This window comes from Onychomys torridus, chromosome 1 (genome assembly GCF_903995425.1).
Source record: "Onychomys torridus chromosome 1, mOncTor1.1, whole genome shotgun sequence".
Classification (NCBI taxonomy): Eukaryota; Metazoa; Chordata; class Mammalia; order Rodentia; family Cricetidae; genus Onychomys; species Onychomys torridus.
In genome coordinates this window covers 148496359-148524180 of record NC_050443.1, presented here as the reverse complement: position 1 = coordinate 148524180, position 27822 = coordinate 148496359, and the positions used below count along the sequence as shown (strand labels likewise).

At 37.5% G+C, this 27822-nt stretch overlaps 1 protein-coding gene across 1 annotated transcript in view; it reads right to left on the bottom strand.

The window, feature by feature from the left end:
* The window catches only part of Uhrf2 (ubiquitin like with PHD and ring finger domains 2), an 83819-nt gene that overhangs the window by 51366 nt on the left and 4631 nt on the right, over positions 1-27822 (bottom strand). Inside the window, exons 2-3 of the mRNA XM_036209395.1 lie at positions 25425-25658; positions 689-948 (exon numbers count right to left, since the gene is read on the bottom strand). Of these exons, the coding sequence (XP_036065288.1) occupies positions 689-948; positions 25425-25658 (494 nt within the window). The remainder of the gene's footprint in view (positions 1-688; positions 949-25424; positions 25659-27822) is intronic.

The following is a 27822-nucleotide window of genomic DNA, read 5'->3' as shown; positions in this document are numbered from 1 at the left end:
TGGCGAGAATTTTCTGTGTGCTTAATATTTAAGTATATCCAAATAATAACTTTTGTTCCACAACTTTCAATAAGAAAATTTAGTGCTATAATCTAGGCTCTCAAGGCCAAGTTCCATCATAATATTTCAGAACATACTATTTAGAGAAGGAGACTGGAGCATGACTGTCAATACATATGAGATTTCTTATTTTCAGGTAAGAGAAATGTAAAAATTCTAAACTTTGTGGTAATGCATAATCCTGCAAACATATTAAAAAGTAATGAATTATTTCCTTCAAGTGAGTAATCTGTATGTAGATTATCTAAAGCAGGTTCTATATTTTTGCCTCATTCTAGTATCTATTACAATATGTTATAAAATTCTTCCTAAGATATAAATATAACCAACTAAGAGAAATCTGAAAGTCCTAATATATGAAACATAACCAACAAAGAAAAATCTGAAAGTCCTAATATAAGCCAATAATAGGATGATAAAAACAAAGTCACTTATAAGCCAGAGATGACTGACAGTTAAAGGGCCCTTACTTGTTGGATAACAATCACCAAATAAGCAGAAACAAAAAGATTGAACATGACCTCTAAATAATTTCTTCAGAAAGACTATTCAAAATTATCTTGAAATGCAAAGCTTTGCTTCTATACATGAAAACATGAATGAAGTCCTCAATAATATGAGCACTTACTCATCATACTCGATATGATAAATAACGTCTTCATCAGCAGCAACAGAGTCTGAATTAGACGTAGAGGGTACATTGTCCAATTTATTTGTGTTCTCTTTGGAATTATGATTTACATTTCCATTAGTCCTTTTATAAGAATTGCCATTCTTCAGTGGAGTTTTGCCACGTGAATGTCCATCAGAAGCTCTAGTAACACTATGTATATGTGCTTCAAACCAAGCACCAAGGCCGGCATCTCTGGCATCCACCAATTCATTTACCTAAAAAAAGTTTAAAATTAGTTAATGAAGCTTAATTTCATCTACTGCTTCAAAAACTTTAATATAACTCAAGTTATTTGAGAGTTATTATGGTAAACAATATTTGTTGCTACTCATATTTGAAATGATTATAGATTAGATAAGAGTTATCCTTTTAGATTTTACTGTACTATCTTAATGTTGGTATTTACTAATATAAAAGTTGAAATTCTTCCCAATTTCCTTCGATGAAGATGTTTTAATTCTTTCATGCCCATGTCTACACTCTACTTTTGATAACAGTAATTACGTTATGTACACAGGAATCATGTAAGAATGCCGCCATTACAGAACCAGCACTTTTAGCTATTAAGACATCAATTTGTTCTATTAATTTTCTCATAACCCCAAAAATAACTTACACAATCAGTCCAAGAAATTAAGTGAAATAAGAATTATTCTTGAAATTGAAATGATAAAAAATGACAGTATTATTCATAAAGATCAATGGCAAGAGTCTGCTAAATTAACATATTCAAACTGGAAATAGTTCTGCCATGGATTAGTAACTCACTAGGCAAATAGGTGCATTTATCACTTCAGAGAACAAGGATAAAACATAAGGAGAGAAGTATAAAACACAAGATGTCCAATAATGATCCAGACCTAACCAACAACTTTTACAAACAGAAAACAGTGATTAAAACGTACGTATACCAGAATTAAGAAAGAGGCAGGTTTAAAAAAAATTCATCTGGTACCTTCTGCTGGACTGGATTTGTAGAAAGATAATAGTTTAAATTTGACTTATCATGGAGTATCTTGTTTTTTTCCTTCTATGGTGACTGAAAAGTTGTCTGGGCCAGAATCTGTAGTCTCTTACAGTCTTCAGGACATCTCTCCAGACCCTTCTGGTTTTTACAGTCTCCATGAGAAATCAGGTGTTGCAGAAACCTACAGCCAAATTATCAGGCCAAGAGAGAGAACCCAAATTGGAGACCTCCATCCTCTCAGAACTCAAGGAAATCCGTGGAAGAGTGGGGGGAAGAAATGTAGGAGCCAGAGGATCAGGACACCAGGAGAACATGGCCCACAGACATCAACAAAGTCGGGCTTATAAGGGTTCATAAGGGCTCACAGAGACTGAAGCAACAATCACAGAGACTACTATATGTTACGGTTGCTAGCTTGGTGTTTTGTGGGACTCCTAACAGCAGAAGTGGGGTATCACTGACTCTTCATCTGCATCTACTCTTGGGATTCTTTTCCTCCTACTAAGTTGCCTTGATATGAGGGTATGTGCCTGGTCTTACTGTTATCTTGTTATGTCATGTTCAGTGGATATCCCTAGGAAGCCTGCCTTTTTCTGAAGGAAACAGAGGAGTAGATCTGGAGGAGGGGGAGGTGGGGGAAGAAACTGGGAGGAGTGGAGGGAGGGGAAACTGCGGATATTCTGAAAAGAAGCAAACAAAATATTTTTAAAATGTAAGGACATTGGTAAGAGGCAGGTTTTTTGTTATTGGTTTTTTTGTTTGTTTGTTTGTTTGTTTTTTTCAGGTAAAAGGAGAGAAATCTCCTGATTCTTTGTTACAGTCCTTACAAAGAAAATCTGAAATTGCCAACACATGATCATCATCTCATCAATCCAGCTTTCCCTTGAAGCAAAAGAGACTACTCAATATAATTCTAACAGATGCTGCTGCCTAATTTTTATTTTCAACTTGACACAACCTAGAGTCACCTGGGAAGAGAGAAACTTGATGCAAAAATTGCTTCAATCAGATTAGCCTACAGAAATGTTGACTAGTGAGTGATGTAGGAAGGCCCAGCCTACTGTGGGAGGCACTATCCCTAGATAGGTGGGTCTAGGATATGTAAGAAAGCTAGCAGAACAATCCACAGACCCAAAATAAGGTATGTAACAAGGAGGGCTCTTGTTGACAAGAAGGAGAACACACAAATCTCCGTGGGAAGGGGAAATTAGAATAGATATTTTGGGTGGACTGGGGACAGGAATAGGAGAGATCAGGTTGGGGAGGATAGAGGGAGAAGACAGGACTTGGGGGGCATTTCAGGGTGAGGTAGAAACCTACCTAGTGCAATGGAAACTCCCAGGAGTCTATGAGGATGATTCATAGTGGAGGGACTTCCAGTGGAGGGACTGGGACACCAACCCAGTTACAAAACCTTTGACCTACAATTTGTCCAGCCTGCAAGATGTGCTGGGGTAAGAAGGGTGGTGCAGAGATTGTGAGAGTGGCCAACCAATGACTGGTCAAGCCATAAGAAGGAGCCCACCCCTGACACTGCCTGTATGGCCAGGAACCAGAAGCTGGATAACCCAGAGTCCTAGGATAAGACCAAACATGACCGGCATAAATGAATAAGTAAATAAATGAATGAATGAATGAATAGATGTGTCAATGAACTGATTTCTAATTATGTTCTGCTATATTCATAGATCAGTGATTAGCCCAATCATAATCAGAGGGGCTTCATCCAGCAACTTATGAGAGCAGATCCAGAGATCCACAGCCAAACACTAGGTAAATCTCAGAGAAATCCTGAGGAAAGGGGGAAGGAAGGATTATAGGAACCAGAGAGGTTAAGGACACAAGAGGGGAAAAAGATGGGGGGTGGGGTGGGGACTGCAAAGAGAGGGAGGGGAACTGCAATTGGGATGTAACACGAGAGAAGAATAAATTTTTAAAAAGAAAGAAAGCTAACAGAGAAAAAGCTAGAAGTGAGTCTAAGTAGCCTTTTCCCATGGTTTTTGCTTTAGTTCCTGTTTGAGTTCTTGTCCCAACTTTCCTCAATAACGGACTATGACCTGGAAGTATAAGCCAAATCAGTTCTGTCCTCTCCAAGTTGCTTTGATCAATGTTTTATCAAAGCAACAGAAAGCAAACTAGAATACAGACGGTACAGCTTGGAAAGTATAGTCTTAAAAAATTTATACTTGCTGGGTGTGGTGGTGGATCTCAGTGAGTTCGAGGACAGCCTGGTCTACAGAGCAAGTTCAAGGAAAGGCTCCAAAGCTACACAGAGAAACACTGTCTCAAAAAACCAAATTATTATTATTACTATTATTATTTATATCCACGTGTCAGATAATATGTAATTTTTTTTACTTAGGTCTGCCTAATCATAATGAGCCTATCAATTACAACTTTATGAAGAAACAAAGGCATCATTAGCTTATTGTAGGCAAAAGCTAACAAGATGTAAATCCAGATATTTGAAACATCTTGACCCTGAAATAAAGTGTGGGTTTCACCATAATACTAAGCAACTTGTTAAACCCGACAAAGTACGTAAATATAAATTTCAAAGGTTAAGCGATAAGCTCAGAAACACACAGACACACACACACACACACACACACACACACACACACTCACTCTTCAGTTTCAAATCACCAAGCTGACATAAAAAGGAGAAAGTACAAGTCAAAAACAGTAATTTTCATCTTGGTGCAACATTCAACCAAAGGCAATATGCAAAGTGGATACATGAGCAATGAAATAGCTTGAAAGACAAGGTTGAATACAACATAAGAATGAAGCCTTAAGGAGAAGAGGGAGGGAGGGAGGGAGGGAGGGAGGGAGGGAGGGAGGGAGGGAGGCTAAGGGAGAGAAACAATCACCACCACCACCACCACCGTTACTACTAATGGTCAAGTAGGTTAGGTATAACAAAGAATCAAAGATGGAACATGCTATTCACTACATAAATTGATTTATATATTAAATGAATAAGAGACTTATTTCTTCCATAATAGTAACTAACTGACAAATTTAAAGTCAGTCTCTTGTAAGCAACAGAGCTAAAACAACAACTAAAAATAACCAATGCCAACATTTGTAAGAATAAGTAAGTATTCACTCACAGTAAGCCAAACAGTGTTTCCTTTAGCGTACCAACTGTATCATTCTAACAGGGAATACAGTATATGGTTGACAGTAAAACAACAGCAGTAAAAAATACACCTTTAGCCTCAAGTGTAGGGTGGGGTAGTATAATCTGTAATCCTAGCACTCTGGAAGCTTAGGCTAGAAGATCCCAAGTTCAAAGCCAGCCTAGGTTATACAGGAGGAGCCTGTCTCAAAAACAAAATAAAGCAAAAAAAAAAAAAAAAAAAAGGCTATAAATGACATTATGGATCAGTAAGCAGTCAAAATGAAATGCTAAAATTCGCCTGGCAGTATTTAAAAAACCACGTAGAACTAATATTTAGATAACTTAAAATAAAATTTATTAGTTCATAAAGATAGGGATTGTTATTGGAGTAAATCTACACTTACAGCTAGAAACTGAAGTTTTATTATCCTATTCACCATAGTAAACCATTTACAACAATAATGCATATAAAAGGTGGCTGGCAGTGCTTTTAAATTCTGAATATATTATAAAATACGTAGACAAGCTAAGGACAAGTTTAAATAGGTTAAATTGCATTCAGGAGATAAAACTCTTGTAGAGCCTGTGTTCTGATGACAGTCTGAACAAAAATTACTAAAACATAAAATTCAATATAAAAACAGAATACTTTCATGATACTCTTCCAAGTAACTTAGTAGGAATAAAGCTCAAAATAATGAGAAGAGAGTGGCAAAACTTAAAAGAGACATCTGGTAGCATGCTCTTATAACCCCAGCCCAAGAGAGGCTAAGGAAGAACAATGCCAGTCCGAGATATATAGTGAGACCCCCGTTTCAAAATGTGAAGCTACAGCATGACAAAAAAGAGGAAGATAATGTATGAGTAGAAGTGTTCAAAGTATAGCTACATGATTTTTATTTATAGTATTAAAATGCAAAATAGAAATGTTAAGTGTTATTTAAAAAAAATTTCAATTCAAGGCTACAGAGTAAAACATCAGGTTGGTCAAGAGGCAGAAAAAACTAGGAGCAATCACAGCCCAGTGCCTTACTATGTCTTCTCTGGGAAAAAGCAAGGCAAGAGACAGGGCAAATGATCCAAGATTAGTTGAGTATGAATGTGTCACAATGGGCTTCAGGCTACTGGAGAGGTATCTTATTGTCTAACACCATGCCATAAATGATTAGAACAGAAGAATACTGTCTTAAAGTGTGTTTCAGAGAAAAGAGGTGTGGTTTGGATATGGACTCTACTGTATATGAAAGGCATGCTTTCTGACAATGTATTGATTATTTCTAGGAATTCACAAAACAAAAAAGTAATTCTCTAGTCCTAGGAAAGGGAGACTCCTTTCCAGTAAGTTTTCACAGATGCCAAAATATAAAAAAAAAAAAAAAAAGAATATTTTATACTTAAAAACTCCACAAATTTGTATATAAGAAATGAACAGGTTGTTTGGGACTAGAATTTGGGATGGAGTGGAAAAGTCACTCACATGAACCTATAAATTAAGAGCTGACCTTAATTCTTACAAAAATATAGCTGTAAGCACCAAGTGTGGTTGTACACATTTGTAATCCCATTAGGTTAAAAAAAAAAAAAGGCATACATGTCCATTTGCACTTTGAAAGACAAAGACATAAAAAGCTTAAAAAAAAAAAAAAAACCAAACCTTATTTTTTTTGTTCAGATAGTCAAAGCCAGTGTATGTATGTGTGTTAATAAAAGGATCACAAATAAACCTTCTTTTGAAAGAAAATATTCAAAGTGATGTATAAACTCTGCATGATGATGGTTTGTGCCTAAAATACAAGTTCTGTCAATACTGAGGAACAAAAAGTGCAAGGTAACCTGGGCTACATATTGAGATCTTGTCTAAAAGGATAGAAAATAAGCAAGCACAAAAATAAGCAAGCACAAAAGCACATACATACATATACATGAATATATACACATACACACATATATAATCTCCACATATAGAAAAAGCCACCCATATTTGATATTTAATTAAACCCACTAACTTTTTAAAAGAAAGATAGAAATACTGAAGTATGAGAAGCAAGGTAACTAAAAATGAGATAATACAAAACAGCACGTATTAGAAGAATGACTGTTCATCATGCTTTTTCTGAATGCATCACTGGTACTAGGCACTGAACCTACACATGCTAGGCAAGTACCATACTACTGAACTGCATAATTACATTAAAAAAAAAAATACCTCCTCACTGTGTGCCCACGCACTGAACTTCCAATTCTCTAGCTTCAGCCTCATGAATACCTAGGGCTACAGATTTGACCACCAGGCCTAATGCTTCGCTGTTGTTTTTTTTTCTTTTTATTTTTTCCTTCTTTGTCTCTGAGGGTAATGGTGGGAACACCATCTCACTGTGTTGTCCAGGCTGCCTGAAACTTGTGATGTAAAATTTGGGCTGGCCTTGAACTTATAATCCTGTCAGCCTCCCAAGTAGCTCGGACCACCAGGTACATTTCTAAACACTTCCTTTGTTCTGTGTGAAAATACAGCTCTGCAGATAAATCAGCATTCACATCTTTCAAAGGTATAATCTTAAAAAAGTTATTTGGTCCCAGTCTCATACTTTTGAAGATTTAAAACATACCTATCAATACATTTGAGAAAATCCAACCCAGGAGGTATATAATGTGCACAAATTGAACAACTGTATTTTTTCACTAAGCATCAGCATATAAAACTCTGATTCATTAAAACTCAGCAATCTTATTTTCCATCATCGATTCAGAAAACATTAGCAGTTTTTTATTATATAATTACTGCCTTTAATAATTATAATATGAAATCATTGCTGTTTTTACAATAAAGCATAGACATGAAACATATTTGTCCTCAAAAGACATACAGTGAAGGGCCAGGGAAATGCCTCAGTGAGTAAAGCACCTGTGAGACCAGCATGAGGACCTGAGCTTGAATATCAGGAACCCATATAAAAGCTGGTCACAGTAGCACAGAGCTGTAATCCCAGAGCTCCTATGGCAAGATGGGAAACAAGAGACAAGAGAACTCCCAGAAGCTTGTGGGCCTGCCAGCCTGAAGTATGCAGCAGTGAATAGCAGGAAGACTGTCTCAAAGGCAGAAAGGAAAGACCAACACCTGAGGCTGTTCTCCTACCTTCACACATGTGCCATGGCACCTGCACTTAGGCACATGAACATACACATACATCCAGTATATAGCTAAAAACATATATAAAAACACATATAGCTAAAAAATAGAGTGAAGTTGGGAACATGGGTTTTTCCAACTCTAAACATGACTCTCTCATAATATTTAATTGGAAATACAAATTTGAAAAATGCAATATGCTTCCATTTACTTAAAACTCAGAAACAGCTACATTAGGATTGCATCAACAGGTTCAATGTTAGTAAGCTGTTAAAAATTGTATAAAGACCACTGAAAAGACTACGATAGATGTTTGGGTAACAGATTCAAGAAAAGAATATGAAGTTAGGGTTGAGAGGGAGGGCTCAGCAGAGAACACACTGTTCTTCCCAAGGACTCAAGTTATCTCACTTCAAACACAGATATACAAATGCATATATGTGGTGGTATTGTATTCCCCAAAATATTGTACACCCTAATAAACTCACCTGGGGTCAGAGACAGAACAGCCACAATATTAAACATAGAGGATAGGCAGTGGGTAGCACACGCCTTTAATCCTAGCATTCCAGAGGCAGAAATCCATCTGTTCAAGCCATGGTGACTCACGCCTTTAATCCCAGGGGGTGATAGCAGAAACCAGAAAGATATATAAGGCGTGAAGACCAGAAACTAGAAGCTTTCGCCTGGTTAAGCTTTTAGGCTTTTGAGCAGCATAGTTCAGCTGAGAGGCATCCAGTCTGAGGAAACAGGATCAGCTGAGGAACTGGCAAAGTGAGGAAGCTGTGGCTTGTTCTGCTTCTCTGATCTTCCAACGTTCACCCCAGTAACTGGCCTCAGGTTTGATATTATTAACGAGTACCTTTAAGATTCATGCTACATACACACACACACACACACACACACACACAAATTAAAAAGAAAATGTTCTAAGAATATAGAAAAGGAACACAGGGAATTCTTGGAGGTATGCTATTCTGTTTGATCATTTGGGTAGTGTTTAGAAATATTTACTTTATAGTATTTCATTAAACTGTTCTTGGATGTTACTATTAAACTTCATAAATACATTGTACTATAGAAAAATGGAGGCAGAATATACTAAAACATCAATACCTTTACATGGATTATTGATTATTTCCCCTTTTTCTCTATTTCCCAGTGAACAAAATGACATGCAAAAAAATTAATAACTAGACATTCAGCTAAATTTAAGTGCTTAGCATTTTAGACACATCATTTGGACTGGATGACAACTATTTCAAAGATAGAAAGATACTTGAATCATAGAAACTTCCCTTATTCACAAATCAAAATAAATTAACCAACTCAAGTATCAAAGGCCCATCATGTTTCAGAAAATGAATTTATTCATAACCTAATTTCAGTAATTCAATACATGTACAATGAAAAATGAGAATGGATAATCCTGGCTCCTACCCAAACAGCTCCAGGTTCTTCAAATAGGATTGGTAATAACTAGCTCCTTACACCAACATGCAGCAAACTGAAAGGCTGATCACGTATTACTCAAGGTTAGCAAATATGGCAATGAAATAATGATGATGAGTAATGAAAACTTCATGCCAGCTTTAAAATTAGTTTGAAAATTCACCTGCTCCTCCTGCTGTCTAAACAATATTTAAGTCAAAAGGAAGAGGGGGAAAGCCACAAAGAAATTTTAATTATAGAGAGCTGTGCACTGAAGAGAGGGAGCCTAAAAACCTGCAAGGTATTAGGGTATATTACTAGCACTGTCACCCTCTCCCCTTAAAAAAATTCTTACAAAAGAAAATGATACAGACCCCCCCACACACATTCAAGATTATGGGAAGCTTCTGAATTGTTTATTGATTGATTGATTGATTGATTTAGAAGACAGGGTCTCACACTACATAACCCTGGCCAGCCAGAAACTCCTTATGTAGACCAGTTCAACCTTATGCTGTGCTTATAGAAATCCATCTGCCTCTACCTCTGGGATTAAAAGTGAAGGCCACCATGCCCAGGTACTTCCCTAACTCATCAAAATTTCATTAAAGAAGAAATTCAGAAATAATAAAAAAGCAACAGCTTTTTCCCCATGTTTACTTTTGTATGTATGAGTGCTTTGCCTGTTTGTCTTTATGTGCACCTCATGCATACAGTTCTCACAAAGACCAGAAGAGTGTGTCAGAACCTCCTGGAATGGAGTTACAGATGGCTGTGAGCCACCAAGTGGGAGTTGGGAACCAAACCCAGGTCTCTGCAAAATGAGCAAGTGATCTTAACTGCTAAGCCACCCTTCTAGTCCCAAGTAGTAGCATTTAAAAGTATTTTCAGTTTACCTACAAAAACTAACAAATTCTCAGGAGGTAGAGCAAAATATCATTTGCCTACTTCTCTGTCCCTAATACCTAACAAATGTGTACTAAATATACAAATATTTGTGGATTAAATGGATTATCCAGAAATAAGCACTTTTAAAGCATTAGACAAAATTCCAACAATTGTTAATAATAATTTCATTTTAAATTAAAAAGGAAAAAAACTCATTAGCTTCTGCAATCAATAAAGCTAATTAAATGCAATTTTAAAATATTAAAAGTATGAATACCACAGTAGCCTTTTTAGAGTTAAATGCTAGGTCCACATTGTTCCTGAATGGAAAAACTAGAGTAAATTGCCCTGCAAAAGTTAATACAGCTAATGAACAATTCAACTAGATTTTGAAATTAGCTTTGACAGTGAAATCTCTTTTTGCCCCCAAATGGCCAGACCATGTAGTAACAAAGTTAAGATACTTAGCAGCTATATTATATATTAACATAAAATATATGAACCATTAAATAAAGCCAGACAATGGTACAAAGAGCCTGTAACAGTAAAACTTTGGCGTGCTAAGGCAAAAGGTTCGTAAGTTCAGGGCCAATCTAGACCAAATAGTGAAACCATCAAACTAGTTGACAGTCAAAGCATTAACATGGAAAGTAGGAGGAGAAACCTGCCAAGAAAACTTGTTTCTTATGAAGCTCTTCTCGAGTAATCTGGAAAAGAGGAACAGAAGTCTGCTAGAACAAAAGAACTGTTACATACATAAATGATAGCTGTTTCTTCTATGAAAAGAAGTTTGTCTCTTCACTGCCTTGAAAAGCAGCAGCTTCTGTCCAAGTGTGATGATGTGCATTTTTAACACCAGCATTCAGGAGGGAGAGGCAGGAGGATTTGGATTTTAAGACCAGCCTCAATTATAATCTGTTTTAACACAACCGAAAAACAACTGAACAGAAAAAGCCTATAATGGTGTCTCTACCATTCCACCCCTCTATGGGGGGGAAAAAGTTTAAGAAGGGGGCGCTGAAGAAACAATTCAGCAGTTAAGAGCCCTCCTGTGCTTGCAGAGGATCCAGTTTTGGTTTTTAATATATAAAGGACGGCTTACAACAGTAATTCCAGTTCCAGGGTTTCTGATGCTGTCTTCTGGCCTCAGTGGACACTGCATGCACATGGCACACATACATACATGCAAGAAAACATTCATATTCATAAAATAGAAATAAGTAAAATTATTTTAAAAAGGTAAAAGGTAATAATTAAAGTTTAATGCAGACTTTAATAGTGACATGTATTCAGATATATATATATATATATATATAAATTAGTATGTGTGAATATATACATATACAAAATATTCTTTTTTAAATTTTCTTGCTCAGTTCAAGTCCTTTGATAACCCAAGAACAAGGAACAACAAGTACACCCACAGGGACTGAGAAATTGGCTCAGTTGGTAAAGTACTTGCTATACAAGCATGAGAAACCAAGTTTTGTTCCCTAAAACCCATGTAAAAAGCCAGGCACAGTGGTGCATGCCTGTAACACCAGCACTGGTAGGGAAGTGGGGGAAGAGAGCACAGAAACAAATGAATCCCTGCATCAGTGAGCTTCAAGTTCAGTGAGTCAAAAAAGCAAGGCTGATAGTTACTAAAAAAGATACCCTACCTTAATCTATGGCCTACATACATGTATGCATGCTTGCTTGCATATACATAATTAAATAAAAAACCACATAATTAAAAAATACTTTTAAAATGATTATTTAAAAGTTTATTATAATTTTGACTAGCCAACTTTTCCCTAAACTTTTATAAGTAGTTTGTTTCCAACTACCACTACACATGTAAATTTAGATTATGGCAAGTGTATTTATTTAATATTGGGGCACTATTCTACTTAAGAATTTCATAAGATTAGCTGGGTATGGTGGCAGGCACTTGTAACTCCAGTGCTTGGCATAGGGCAGGAACAGGTAGATTTTGCATGCTTGCCACCAGCCAGCCTACTAAACCACTGGGCTCTAGACTTAGTGAGAGACCCTGTCTTACAAAATGAGGTTGAAAGTAGTGAGAAATATACCCAACATTGACTTCTGACCTCAATACACAAATGTACATATGTATACAAAAATACATATACACATATGTACACACAAACCCACATAAACACATATGTACACTCTGAGGAGGAGGAAGGAAAAAGAGAAGACAAACCAGTGCCTCTTGGAAAATGTCTTGTTACAGGAAATACACAAGGTGACTCTGAAACTTCTTACAGTACCAGAAAACAGAAAGAAACCTCACAGTAATAGTATAATAAGAAGACACTCATAGGAGGATACTAGATGTAAAACAAAGATGACTAGACTGCTACACAACTCCAGGGAGGCTACCTAGAAAATGGGACCCTAGGAAAGACACAGGGATCACCTGATGACAGAGAAATGGATGAGATCTACATGAACAGTCTGGACGACAGTGGGAGTAATGAAGGGCAAGATTTGAGGGAAAGAAAACTTAGGGGATCAGGAGATCCCAGCTGGATCAAGAACAGAAAGGGAGAACAAGGAATAACAGTCCATGATAAATGAAGACCACATGAGAACAGGAATAGGCAGAGTGCTGGAGAGGTCCCCAGAAATCCACAATGATACATCCTCTGTAGACTGCTGGCAATGGTCGAGAGAAAGCCTGATCTGACCTAGTCTGGTGATCAGATGGCCAAACACCCTAACGGTCGTGCTGGAACTCTCATCCAATAACTGATGGAAGTGGATGCAGAGATCCTCAGCCAGGCCCCAGGTGGAACTCCAGGTATCTAACTGTCAAGAAAGAGGAGGGACTATAAGAGTGTGAATTGTTGAGACCAAGATTGCAAAAAGCACAGGGACAAATAGCCAAATGAATGGAAGCACATGAATTATGAACCAAAAGCTGTGGAGCCCCCAGCTGGATCAGGCCCTCTGGATAAGTGAGACAATTGAATAGCTTGAACTGTTTGGGAGGCATCCAGGCAGTGGGACCTGGACCTGTCCTTAGTGCATGAGCTGGCTGTTTGGAACCTTGGGCTTACACAGGGACACATGCTCAGCCTGGAAGGAGGGGACTGGACCAGCTTGTACTGAATCCACCAGGTTTAAATGAATCCCCAGGGGAGTCTTGGCCCTGGAGGAGATAGAAATGGAGGGGAAGGATGGGGGGAGGCGGGGGCAGGAGGGGTGAGGACAGAGTAACCCATGGCTGATGTGTAAAATTAAAACACAAATATAATATTAATAATAAAAAGACACAAGGGCCATGTTTTAAAATATGGCCAAAATATAAATAGGTGAGAAAAGACAAGTCTCCCATGTTGATTAATTCTTTTTTCTTCTTTATACTCTGTCCTCAAGGAAATGAAATACACAACTTCCTCTGTCTTCAACATGAGCTATACACAGTGACTCCCTTTCAAAGAGTTCAGTATGAAAAAGAGGGGAAATAATTAACAGTGGAAAAACTTGAGAAACAGTAACTCAGCCAGGTAATTAACATCAACAGTATTAGCAAAATTAAACTCCTGATGCAAAATCCAAATTATATTTAACAGCATGTTAATATTGCCAGCCCTAAATGATATGATGAAGATAGCACTTTACACTTCTGTAATCTTTGCCTCAAAAACAAATCTAGTCCATTGATGAGAAAAATAACCTAAGTCCTGAAAGAGACAAATTCAAATACTTCTTGAGCAACCATTACAGCTTTCAAAGTAATATGAATCTCTTTGAGTTCCATGTCAGCAAAGGGTACACAGACCCTGTCTCAAAATAAATATATAAATAAATAAATTAAGAAGTCTAAGAAAGTGTCACAGCCAAGAGCCTGAGGAGGTAAGATGCCATATCCTGGAAAGAAGACTGGAATGGAAAAGAGATATTAAGCAAAACCTAAAGAAATATGGTTCATTTATTGTAACAAATGTGTCATTCTGATATAAGACGTAACAGGATGGACTGTGTGTATGGGAACTGTCTGTACAATTTTTGTTATTTTACTATAAACCTAAAACTGCTATGTCCTGAGCTACACAACTATTATGGTCTGAATATGAAATAACCCCAAAAGACCCATGTACTAAATGCTTAATCAGTCCCAAAGTGATAGCACTACTTTGGGAGGTTCTGTAAACTTTAGGAGGTAATCTGTGAAATTCAGTTGAAGGAAGCAGGTCACTTAGGATGTACTTCAGGATTATACCTGGTCTGGTGTGGAATCTCTGTTCATACTGTGTGAAGATGTGTCACTGTGGTTGGTTTAATAAATAAAGAACCAAATGGCCAATAGCTATGCAAGAGAGACTAGGTGGGACTTTCCAGGCAAAGAGATGAACTCAGGATGAACCTAGGTGTGCCAGAGATGCCAGTGAGACACTGAAGAAGTCAGACATACAGTACAGAAGAGAGGTAGCCAAGCCATATGGCAGAACATAGATCAACAGAGACAGGTTAATTTAAGTTTTAAGAGCTAGTTGGGAAAAAGCCCAACTTTCATAATTAATAATGGCCAAACTTTCATAATTAACAAGTCTCAATAAGTCTCTGTATTGTTATTTGTGAAAGGAAAGTCCAACTATATTTGGGGTCCAACACACAGAAATTAAGTCCACATAGGGCCTGAGAAAGCTGATTTAAAAAAGTTCCAAACACCTGGTGACCATGGTCTCTCAGGTTAGGCTTGGGGCTCCCAGGGTACAGAGGTACAAAGGGGTTGGAGCCAGCCACCAGCACAATGTGCAAGCGGAGACTTGAGACTAAACACACACACACACACACACACAGAGACAGAGAGAGAGAGAGAGAGAGAGAGAGAGAGAGAGAGAGAGAGAGAGAAATAGAGAGAGGAGGAGGAGGAGGAGGAGGAAGAAGAAGAAGAAGAAGAAGAAGAAGAAGAAGAACAAGAACAAGAAGAAGAACAAGAACAAGAACAAGAACAAGAACAAGAACAAGAACAAGAACAAGAACAAGAACAAGAACACCACCACCACCACCACCACCACCACCACCACCACCACCACCACCACCAGGCTGAGAAAACCTCTGAACAGGTTACAGTATGCTTGGAAATGTACATAAGTGCTGAAGAAAGATAAACAAACAATGGGTATAGACAGTCATAAACTAAATAATTTTATTATTAAAAATAATAAAATCTTTAAAGAACGAGTAAAGCAATACATGCTGTTTTTAAAAAGCCACATAAAGATGGGAAATATGCAGGGCACCTGCATCCTGTATGTTACTTTGCTGACCTTGAATTTTTTGAATGCTGATAAGCGAAGGGCAAATGCTACTGAGACACTGATTATTGGGGGGGGGGGGGCAGAATGCAAAATTAAACCAATCTATGTATTTTAAGAATGTCTTAATTTCAGAATGGAAGTCAGGAAATATGTTGCATTGAGGGAGAGGTTATGCCTTTGTTTTCAAAGGAAAGAAAAAAGCTAGGGATTTCTTCAAATTTAGTAAAGATCAGATTTGATTAGGGGAGACCTCCTAAAACTCTTGGCTGCAAACATGAAGGAAAAAAAAAAAAAAAGAAAAACTATAAGACAAGTAACATACATGTTGATCCCTCAACATGGCAACAACTCAGAGACCGCATGAGACATGATAAATCTTGTTGGATACAGAATCCTCAAGACAGTTTGAGTATACAGTCCAAACAAACTTATAAACTTGACAGATGCCTTTTAACCACTCAAACAGAACAAAAAAAACATCTCTACCTGATTTATGCATACCACATATCCCATACTTGTGTTAATGCAGATGTGTGAGTTACCTTTAAAAGTTTGTGTTTTCAGAACAAAAGAACAGACACCAATGAAGACAAATAGCCCAGGTGATCCAGCCTCTAAGAATGCCTCTGTTGCAGTTTCATCAAAATTCTGATCCAGAACAACTTCAAAAGCTGCTAGCTGAGATGGTCCAGCCTCACAGACTACTCCAGCCAGGGCTTCAAATAAGCTCTGCACTTTCCCATCACACAGAGACTAAACAAAAAATAACATAGCTAGATCTCCCAGGACTTGACCATTATCTCAATTTTCTCAGGGTTACCTAAAGATGCGTCACCTCCAGACAGCAGGAAGTCATTTTAAGAACACAATAGACACATTCCCAAGAGGTGGGGAGGGTGGTCTTTGGTCATTCGTTGGGTTATAGATGTTTATCATTGTTTAGGGGAGTTAATTTCAAGTTGTTATTGGTAATGGTCAGGGGAAAAAAACTAAACAAAAGTAGGTTAGATTCAGGGATCTCTTTCTGAAAAGAGAAGAAGGGATATGGTAATGATAGGATAAAATGCTAGATTACTGAATCTACTTTTAGACTAAAATACAACTACTAGTCTCAAATATTTTACACTGGTATGAATTTTTGTATATTGATACAAATTTAAGGTTATTTTTGTTACAACATACTGTATATATGATTCTACTCTTGTTTAAGGTATTATGCCTATGCTGCTCATTTAAAAACGTAATGTAAAGTTCTAGTCCTTAAAAGCTATTATTACAAACTGTTTAGGACAATTAAGAAATGCAAGTTAGTAGTTAGTTATCTTTAACAAACTTGTAGTCATGTTAGGTATGTTTTCAAGATTAAACAGAGATATATTTTAGATAGATAGATGGTCTGCAAACACTTCAGACACCTACATAATAATCATTTATGTTTTAATAACATAAGGCTTTTCATGATAGTGAGACTCGTCTGCTCCTGGCATCACAAATCTACTTCAGTAGAGGATGATGGATATCAAAGAATCTCCATATAAAATTTGCTTTGTATGCAGCAAAGCTATCTATTGGGCAAAAAACTGCCCTCACCTCCAGGCCTCTAGGCTGAAGACAGATGCTACAACATGGCAGAGGAACCTTGGGTGACTGTCCAGGCAGCCAGCTATTTTTGTCATTTCTATAATTTGGGAAGTTGTTTACTCTGCACTTCCTGTTTACTCAGGTAATACTATATCATTCTTGGGTCTCTGATGGGGTTAAAGACTAGATAGTTATAGTTGTTTTCCTTGTTACCAAATTCCGGAAAAAAATCATAAAAGTAGGTGTAAAGTTTATAAAGTTGAGAAACGTAAAAGCTTAAGTTGTTATCTAAGATGTTACAAGGTCTAAAAAGATATTTTTACGATGACAATAGAAATTATGAGAGAAAGTAATTTAGGTACAACACTTTGGACTCACCAAGATAGGATTGATTAAATAGAGTATTTTCTCCAAAATTGTCAAATACAAATGGACTGGCAATTGTGAATGTAATTCTTACCTGATAATTTTTCTTATATATAATTTTACTTGTAAGAGTTAAAACCTTTCCTTTTTATTTAGACAAAAATGTGGGATGTTATAGAATATTAATAAATTAATGGGGGATGTTATAGAATATTAATAAAAATGAAGATATGTGACTCTAACTGGTTTAATGAAGAGCTGAATGGCCTATAGCTAGGCATGAGAAAATAGGTTGGACTTCTGGGCAAAGAGAGGGACTTGGGATCAATCCAGGTGCACAAAAGACACCAGCAAGACATTGGAGAAGTCAGACATATGGTACAGAAGAGAAGTCACTGAGTTATGTGGAAGAACATTGATTAATAGAAACAGGTTAAATCAATAGCTAGCTGGGGAAAAATCTAATAAGCTAAGCTTTCATTGTAGGCAGACTTTACTTTCTCACCTACCAGTTCCCAAATAACCCACAAGGAGACTCAATATTACAAATGCTCAGCTGATAGCTCAGGCTCATAACTAACTACCTCTTACAACTTAAATTAACCTATATTTCTTATCTAAGTTCTACCATGTGGCTCATGGCTTGTTACCTCATTTTGTACTTGTCCTGCTTCCTGTGTCTGGCTGATAACTCCCAATCTAATTCTCTGGCCTAACCTTATCCTGTCCACCTACTGGCCAATCAGCTTCTTTATGAAACCAATCATAACAACATATGTTCACACAGTGTGAAGGAATAGTCCACATTTCATAATTAACAATAAGTCTCCATGTAATTATTTGTGAGCTGGCGGCCCAAAGGAAAGTCCGACTACAATGATCCCCACACTCTGGCTCCTGTCCATCATGAGGTAAAGAACCTCTTCCACCAAGGATTCCTATAGCCACAATGGCTGATCAAGCATGTGGAGTCAAGCAGGCATAGGCTCAACCCTCTAACACTGTTATCAAATCTTTTTCTTTATTAAGTTGTTCTCTAAAGTACTTTGGTCAGAGCAATGAAAAATAACTAATACAATATGGTACCACATAGTAAGTAAATCATTCCAATCCATTTTCAGAGTTATGTGGGCTCAGAACCCATCAAAGAGTTATAGATAAAGAGGAGACACTACGTGCCCTTCTCTCTCTAGCTGGAAACTAGTGTGTGCTTGTCTTAGAACTCTGAAAGGTGGAAAATTGAAGGCAGTCTGCTACAACTGAGTCCATTGTCAGTGAAGGGGATAATCTCAAGCCCCAGGTTGAGAATGAATATTCAATAAAACTTCACATCCTGAACCAATGGGATTGAGAATTTGGAAAGGGGGCTGGCTAATGCTAGAGGAATGTAAAGATTCTAACTCTCTGGAGTATACCAACCTATTGGGAAAGGAGAGCAGCATTTATTTTTAACAATAGATAACTTAAAAAAATAAACCCTGTGGTGGTTTGAATGAAAATGGCCCCCACAAACTCATAGGGAGTGACATTATTGGAGATATGGCCTTGTTGGAGTAGGTCTGACCTTGTTGAAGCAAGTGTGTCACACAGGTTGGGCTTTGAGTTTTCAGAAGCTTAAGCTAGGCCCAGTGGCTCATTCTCTCTTCCTGCTGCCTGGTAATCCACATGTAGAACTTTCTGTTTCTTCTTCAGCACTATGTCTGCTTGCATGCCACCATTCTTCCTGCCATGATGACAATGGACTAAAACTCTGAACTGTCAGCCAGACCCAATTAAATATTTTCTGGTGTCTCTTTACAGCAACAGAAACCCTAAGGCAAACCCTGTCTAGTGCCAAATCAGCATGGCCATTCAAACAGCCAGAAGTTTCTCCAGTCCCACCCAGGGTTATGGACAAATCTCTTCCACCTGTGGTTCCACAGACACTTACAGAGGCTTATATTAATTAGAAACAGTATGGCCTATGGCTCCTGCTTATAGTAGCTAGCTCTTTCAACTTAATTCAACCCATTCCTATTAATCTATGTCTTGCCACATGGCTTCATGGTTTACCAGTACTTTCACATCTTCCTTCCTGGGTGGCTGGATCATTTCTTCTCTGACTCCGCCTTTCTTCTCTATCATTCTTGGATTTCCCACCTGGCTGTAAGCTTTCTTGCTATAGGCCAAAACAGCTTTATTTACTAGCCAATGAGAGCAACACATATTCACAGCACATCCATTTTAGAATTAGCTTTTCTCTATGCTGGTGTCTCTTTCTGCAGAATGGTATATTAAAAACTTCCACTTTCTTTAGTCTCAAATTCATTACAGAATGTGTGTCTTGTTTCTCTCATACCAGATAATTTTTGGGCTTACTGATGTGACTACACTCTAAGCCTTTGAAACTGATTTGTGGGAGAGATTTTGAAGTTTGGAGACACCAAAAAAAGAAGCTTTAAAATGCTGTAAGATCAACTTAATGGGCAATTCCAGAATAAGCTTAGAAGACCAGAAGTGATGCCTACTATGCAGACTAGACTCCCACCTCTCACACACATGTCCATGACCTAAGACTTGTAGAAAGCTGAATGTTTTAAAATATCTATTTTTGAGCAATTCCTTAAATGTCTTTCAGCCATTTGAATTTCCTCTGTGGAGAATTCTGTTTAGTTCTATAGCCCATTTCTTAATTGGACTGTTGGACATTTTGATGTCTAATTTCTTGAGTTCTTTATATATTCTGGATATCAGCCCTCTGTCAGATGTGGGGTTGGTGAAGACCTTTTCCCATTCTGTAGGCTGTCGCTTTGTCTTGTTGACCATGTCCTTTGCTCTACAAAAGCTTCTCAGTTTGAACAGGCCCCACTGATTGATTGTTCCTCTCAGTGTCTGTGCCACTGGTGTTATATTTAGGAAGTGATCTCAAAGTGGATGCAGAGATCCTTGGCCAGGCCCCAGGTGGAGCTCCAGAACTCCAATTGTTGAGAAAGAGGAAGGACTGTAAGAGTGTGAATTGTTGAGACCAAGGTTGGAAAAAGCACAGGGACAAATAGCCAAACTAATGGAAACACATGAATTATGAACCAAAAGCTGTGGAGCCCCCAACTGGATCAGGCCCTCTGGATAAGTGAGACAATTGAATAGCTTGAACTGTTTGGGAGGCATCCAGGCTGTGGGACCCGGACCTGTCCTTAGTGCATGAGCTGGCTGTTTGGAACCTTGGGCTTACACAGGGACACTTTGCTCAGCCTGGGAGGAGGGGACTAGACCTGCCTGTACTGAATCCACCAGGTTGAGCTGAATCCCCAGGGGAGTCTTGGCCCTGGAGGAGATGGGAATGGAGGGGAGGGATGGGGGGGAGGCGGGGGCAGGAGGGGTGAGGACAGGGTAACCTATGGCTGATATGTAAAATTAAAACACATATAATTTAAAAAAAATTTTTTTAAATCTATTTTTATATTATGTGTATGGGTGTTTTGCATGCATGCAAGCACACAGTGTGCATGGCTGGTATTCATGGTTGGCCAGAAGAGCTAGATTCCCTAAAACTGGAGATACAGATGCCAGAAGCTGCCATATGGGTAGAGAACAGACTCCAGGTCCTCGGCAAAAGCAAGTGCTCTCAAACCACTGAGACTTCTCTCTAGCCCCTGTGGAAAGCTGAATTTTCAGGGAGACTGATTAGAGCAAAAAAGTTTGAGAAAATCTAGTTTGGTCAGAAAAAGCCTGCTTAAAGTTGGGGCTAAGGAACACATTGTTTCTGAATAGCTAGATTAGTGTCATTAAAAAGGAGCCAAATACTTGGACAATAGAGAAGATGCTTTAAGGATAGGTTGGGAATTGGTCATACTTCATCCATTGAAGATTAAATGAATATCACCATTTTAATTTCTTAAAAAAAAAAATCTTCCTTTGGTAGAAGAGCACTTCCAGGATAACCTGCATATACCAAGATGACCCACCTAGAGAAGAATTTCCCTACATTCATCAATCCAAGCCACTGTAGCCCTGACAAAGGAGACTTAGCAACTGCTCAAGCTGGTGTCAGACCTTGACCTTGACATTGTCCATGTGATTTTACAGAGATCTAGAATGCAAAAGTGGCGGAACCTTCTAGTATGATTTCAAAAGAAGGCCTGGAAGTCAGTTAATGTGAGGCAGAGGCATGATCATGCAGGCAACTCAAGGAAACAATACATAAAGCTGCAAGAGTAAAACCTAAGCCTCAGTGAAGAATCCAGGGTATTGAAGATTCAATCAACGTTAATATGTGCTGAGAAAGCCACAATTAGTAAAGTCACAAGAGAGATGCCATGTGGGCTACAAATGGCAAAGTCCTAAGGGTGAGGCTGTCCAAGCCCATTGCAGCTCACCTGCTGACATCATGTGCCTCATATGCTAGATATGAAGCTATGGGACTCAATATTTGTACCCCTGGGTTCTGGTCTTGCTTTAGTCTAATCCTTTGTTTTCTGTTCCTCCCATTGAAGTGGGAATGATTACTCTGCATTAAGTATGCTTTTTTTTTTTTAATCTGACAAGGACTCACAGTAAAGATTTCACCTTCAATATCACAGGAGACTTTGAATTTAAGATTAGTCAATAATGCCGAATTGTTAAAACAATGGAGAAAGATTAGTAAGTGTGAGATGGTCCTGAGCCTTTTGGATATGAGATGTCTCCATCACATTGGTGGTTGAACTCTTGGTTCAAAGCACTCTTCAGGGAGGTTCAAAAAACTAGATGTTGGAACAGATCTGAAATCAGGTCACTTGGGGTATGCCTTTTACAGTTCTACCAACTCAACATTTCCCACTTTACTCTGGTCCCTGTCTACCATAAGCAAAGAAACTCCCCCACCACAATTTTCCATAGCCATGATGCTCTGTCAAGATGCATGGAGCCAAGCAACCATTGACTGAACTGCCTGCAACTATGGATTAAAATAAATCCTTTCTCCTTTAAATTGCTAGGCACTGGGCTACAGCAATAAAACCTAACTAATGCAAACCTTAAAATAAGTCTACTTTAAAAGTAACAACATAAAAAAGAAAGTAGAGCATTAGTACTTAGTGGTTTGAGTATGGTCTGTCCCTCTACAGCTGGTATTAGAGTTCAGTCCTCATAAGGTGAGATATGAAGGATGTAGAAACTCAATCAAGCATGGTGTCTGTAGTCCAAACTACTCAAGACTAGGCTGAAGCAAAATGATTAATGGAGCCCAGAAGTTCCAGGACAGTTTGGGCAACATAGCAAGACCCATTTCTCATAATAAATGTGGATGCTTAATTTGTACGAGCAAGAAAGACCAGATACACACTGTCCCTTTTTTTGTCACATGGGGACCACCAGCAAGAAAGGCATCACCAGATGCAGTTCATTAACCTTTTACTATAACCATAAGCCAAAATAAGCCTCTCTACACATTACTTGTTCTGCATTACTGTATTATTAGTAAAGAAAACAAACTAAGATGATGTCTACAAGATATGAAAGGATAGGATAGGTTAGACAAAATGGCTAGTTGGCTTTTAGTACTTTAAATATAACAGAAGTAGTAATACAACAGAAGTAGTTCTTTTGAAATCTCCATAAGTTGCTTGCCAATGTTAACTACAGCACCAGGAAAAGCAAATTTACACTGTGTGCTCTCCAAGAAATTGAAAAGAATACAGGGAAGAAAGAAGAACAGAAGATAAGAGAAGAAAGGAGAGAAGACAATTTATGGCACTACTTTGCCCCAATAATAAAGTATATCAAAGAAATCTACTAGTATTACAATATTAGATTTGAAAATGACTACCTTATTGATAACTCATGTTTTAAAACATTTATTTTCTCTAGCTTTCCCAATAAACAGGAACTTTGTGGGGTTTGTTTATTTTTTTCATGGTGACTCTGTTCACTTGCTTCACTGTATTATCTAGCACTTCCAGAGAGATGCCAATTAACAGCAGCTTTGGTTATCTTTCTTTTCGATCCTTTCTCTATTACCCCCACCTCAAGCTGGTCTCATGTAGCCCAGAAAGACCTTGAACTTCCTACATCCACCTGCAAAGTGCTGGGACTACAAATGTACACTACCATGCTGACCCATTAACTGCCTTTCTGATTGGCTATTTCTAGCTTTTTTTTCTTATTAATAAACATGATGCCAAGTGTAGTTTAACATATCCGGCTATGTTATCTACTTAAAATCATGAATGGACTCAAATTTGCATTTAGATGCAGAAAACAATTTATATTGGTAAATTCTCTTTATTTTACTACAATACTGAATTTATACTAAAATATTTTCTAATAATTAACTATCTCTGCTTTCTGACAAACCATATTTTGTCAAGATAGCTTTTAATACATAATCAGAATTCTACTTGATTCTACTTGTTAAATATAAACTGTTTCAAATAGTGTTATGATACCAAACTGCTTCTAGTCATGTTTTAGTAATAGTACTTCATTTAATTTAAGGAGCAATAAAGAGCTTCCTTCTTTCTTTAAGCTGTAGGTCAATTCATTTAACATCAGAATTATCTAGTCCTAAAATGTTTAAAACAATTCACCAGTGCAGCTGCTCTTGAAGTACAGCTCATTACTAATTTTCTTGATTACTTCTACTTATGAATGCATTTTTCACAGATCCTAAATTAATTCTAATTATTTAATTTATTTCACCAACAAATTTTTAATCTTGAAAATGCTATGTCTAGGTACCCATTTATCTCAAAAGGAAAATGAATTATAAGAACCAGAAAGGATGAAACAAAATTGTTCTTCAATTTATTGACAGAATTTGAAAAAGTCTGGGTATAAAAGTCAATAAATAAGCCAACTGAATTTCTATGTACTAGTAAATAAATGACCAGTTAAAACATAGTTATCAGAAATAAGTCATACATTCATTAAAAGATATCAAAAACATAAACTAATGGAGAGATGTGTCAATGAATTTAAAAACTTATAAACATTTTAATTCTATAAATTGATCTACAGAGGCAATCCCCATTGAAATTTCAGTAAGGTCCTTTGTAGTTTTATACAAGCGAATTCTAAGCATTTTTATTGCAAGTTTTGTAGAGCGCCATAAAGCCAAGAAACTCCTGAAGAGGCATTACATTTAAGAAATGGGAGAAAGGAGGTTATCAAAAAATTCTGTAAAGCTATAGACCTTAGAATAGCATGGGCCCAGGGATAGACAAATAGACCAATGAAACAACATAAAAATCTTGGCAGCACACTTTGAGTGAATGGTTAGCACCCTTTTTAAAAAAAATAGAATTTAAAAAAATTCTAGAATGTGTACCAGGGTATATATGGGTTAAACAGCACTGTTAAAAACTGAAGCTGGAACACTGCCCAGGCATTTAATAAATACACACTAGACATATGGTATCATGTTGAGGAAGTAGAAAGCAATGTTACAACTATATACATAAGAAACATCAATATCAAGGAAAAGCAGAACTTCATTATGAAAAGATTCAGTTACACAGAAAAACAGACATGTATGTGTAAGTAGTGAAGAAGAAAAAGAAAACTTGTACTCAAAGTCACTGTAAGTAATTCCCTTGGGAGATGGGGGAGGGAAGCAATACCCATTAAAAAAAAGTCCTGGCATCATTCTACTTCTTCACCTGCGTGGAATTACACAGGTATGTTTGTTTTATTATCCTTTGAACTGTACATATTATACAGTTTACATTTTTCCACTATAGTAATTTTTCTTCCTAGTGCTGAGGCTCAAACCCAGAGTCTCATATCTGCAAGAAAAACTCACCTGCTAAGTTATATCCCCAGCCCCATGGTAAATTTTCAAGGACTACTTTTGACAGAATATTAACAACTACAATCTCTACTTAATGGAAATCAATGCTTACTTACTCAATGTATCCTGAAGAGAACAGACATTTGTATTCTCACAACTAACAAGTCTGAAGATAACATACCTTGTATAGTCCAAAGCCAGGGTCAATAAGACGAGTGCGAGCTGATGTAGATGGTTGACTGGAAGATCCTCCTCTTGCTGTTTTCTTTACTTTAGGCTGATTATTAGAACAGGGTTTAGCCTGAACATCATTCTGCTTAGATGTGCTAGGAAGACTGGAGTCTGGACGAACTAGCAGCTGAATTATATCATTCAGTCCAACATCGTAGTCAAATAAAGTATATCCATTCTCCAACTAGAAAAAGAATAATAGAAAACTATACTTAAGTGCTTATCTCAAAACATATTTTACATGTTTAATTTGTTCAAATATTCTAGATAAACTATTAAAATTGACAACACTACAACTTAATGATCTTGAAATGGTTCTATTTTATGCCTTCTAATATCAGCATCCTCTTTGGATCCCAATACATTCGTAAGAACCACTCCATATCAACTACAGGTAATACTACATGCCATTAAAATAAAAACTGTATCATAGCTGCTACAACCTCATGCTGTAACCAAACCCCCCCCCCCCCCCGCGCGCCGCCAAAAAACCCTTAAAACTACATTTGACATTTCATTACTTTTTGTTGTTGTCTTCTAGTTTTTTCAGAGTCTCTCTATACAGCCCAGGCTAGCCTCAAACCTGTGATCCTCTCTCAGTCTTCCAAGTGCTAGGATTATATGACACCCGGTGTCCTCTCAACAGATTTTATTTTAATCAACAGTGACTAAACCCACTCCAAGTGTGGGGAAATGGGTTTTGAAAACAGTAAGTTTCTATTGTTTTTTCACAATTTGTATGCAATAATAATTATCAAGCATTTTATCTTTTTGAAGCACAATTAATTTTTTTAAGTGAAGCAAGGTTTTTAAAAACAAATCAGAAATATATCCCAATTACATTATACTCCATTTCTCTATGATTCTATCCATCTGTAAATATTAGCAACTTCTGTCACAAAGTCATCTAGGATAAACAACACATAAATTATCTTGTAACTCACCCATATATTCAGGTTATAAACTAATCTGTACCCACTGTCATGGCCACCCCCACCTCCCAAAAGATACATTCAGATATACTGCAAGTTCTATTTCACAGTACTTCAGAGGGCTGAGAGTATAGCTCAGTGGTAGAGTCCCTACCTGACATATATAAGACCCAGGGACTCCATTTCCAGCACCAAGGGAGTAGCTCACCTCAGAATCTAATTTTATTTAGAAATAGGGTCTTTAGATGTAATCCAAGACAGCACATGACTAAAGAAATTCAGAGCCTAGTATTATGGATTGTCTTGGGTCTTCTAAACACTTACATGCTAATGTCCTTACCTCTAATGCCTCAGAATGTGACCCAGTTTGGAAATAGGGGCTTTAAACAGGTAATAAATATAAATTGGGGTCATTAGATGAACCTCTAATCCAGTCTGATCGGGTGTCCTTACAAAAACAAACATGGAGAGACAAAAAGGGCAGGAGGACAATGGGAAGAGACAGAAGAGAAAGTCGTGTAAATGAAGTGATAACCACCTCAAGCTAGTAAACACTATTTCCCAAAAACAGAAGCCTAAAGATAGTTCCCCTAAATCTAGCTAAGAGAGCACTCTCCTACTGATGACACCTTGAATTATTACCACTACAACTGAGATACATTTCTATGGTTTTAAGCCATATCATTCTGGTACTGTTACTGCAGTCTAGGAAACTACTTGTGGTAGTTTGAAGTATTTGGCCTCCATAATCTCACAGGGAGTGACACTATTAAGAAGTGGCTTGTTGGAGTGGGAATGGCCTTGTTAGAGGAAGTGTGTCACTGTGAAGGTGGGCTTTGAGGTTTCTTATGCTCAAGATACCTCTCAGTGTGACAGTTGATTTCCTGTTGCCTGCAAGATGTAGCAGTCTCAGCTCCAGCACCACCTCTGCCTGCCTACCACCATGCTCCCTGCCATGATGATAACTGACTGAACCTCTGAAACTGTAAGTGAGCCCTCTCAATTAAATGTTCTCTTTATAATCCCAGTGGAGGGATTGAGGAATTAAACTAGGTACTACCTCACATCTTAGTTAACATGTTTAACCAGAGGGGCTCAAAGTAGCTCAAAGACAGTATTCTTCCTGGGTTCAATCCTCAACAACAATAACACACACACACACACACACACACACACACACACACACACACACACAGAGAGAGAGAGAGAGAGAGAGAGAGAGATTATACGCTCATTCCTATTTCATAGGCAACATTCCAGTCCTTTTAAAAGTCACAATTTTTTCACTGCATAAACCCAGTTTTATTCAGTAACATCTCGTGTTCTTTTAAGAGTTATTACCCAGACTACATCCTTCCACATTTAATGAAAATGCAGATCTGAAGTTATTTGTTACTCAAATTATGCTCTGAAATA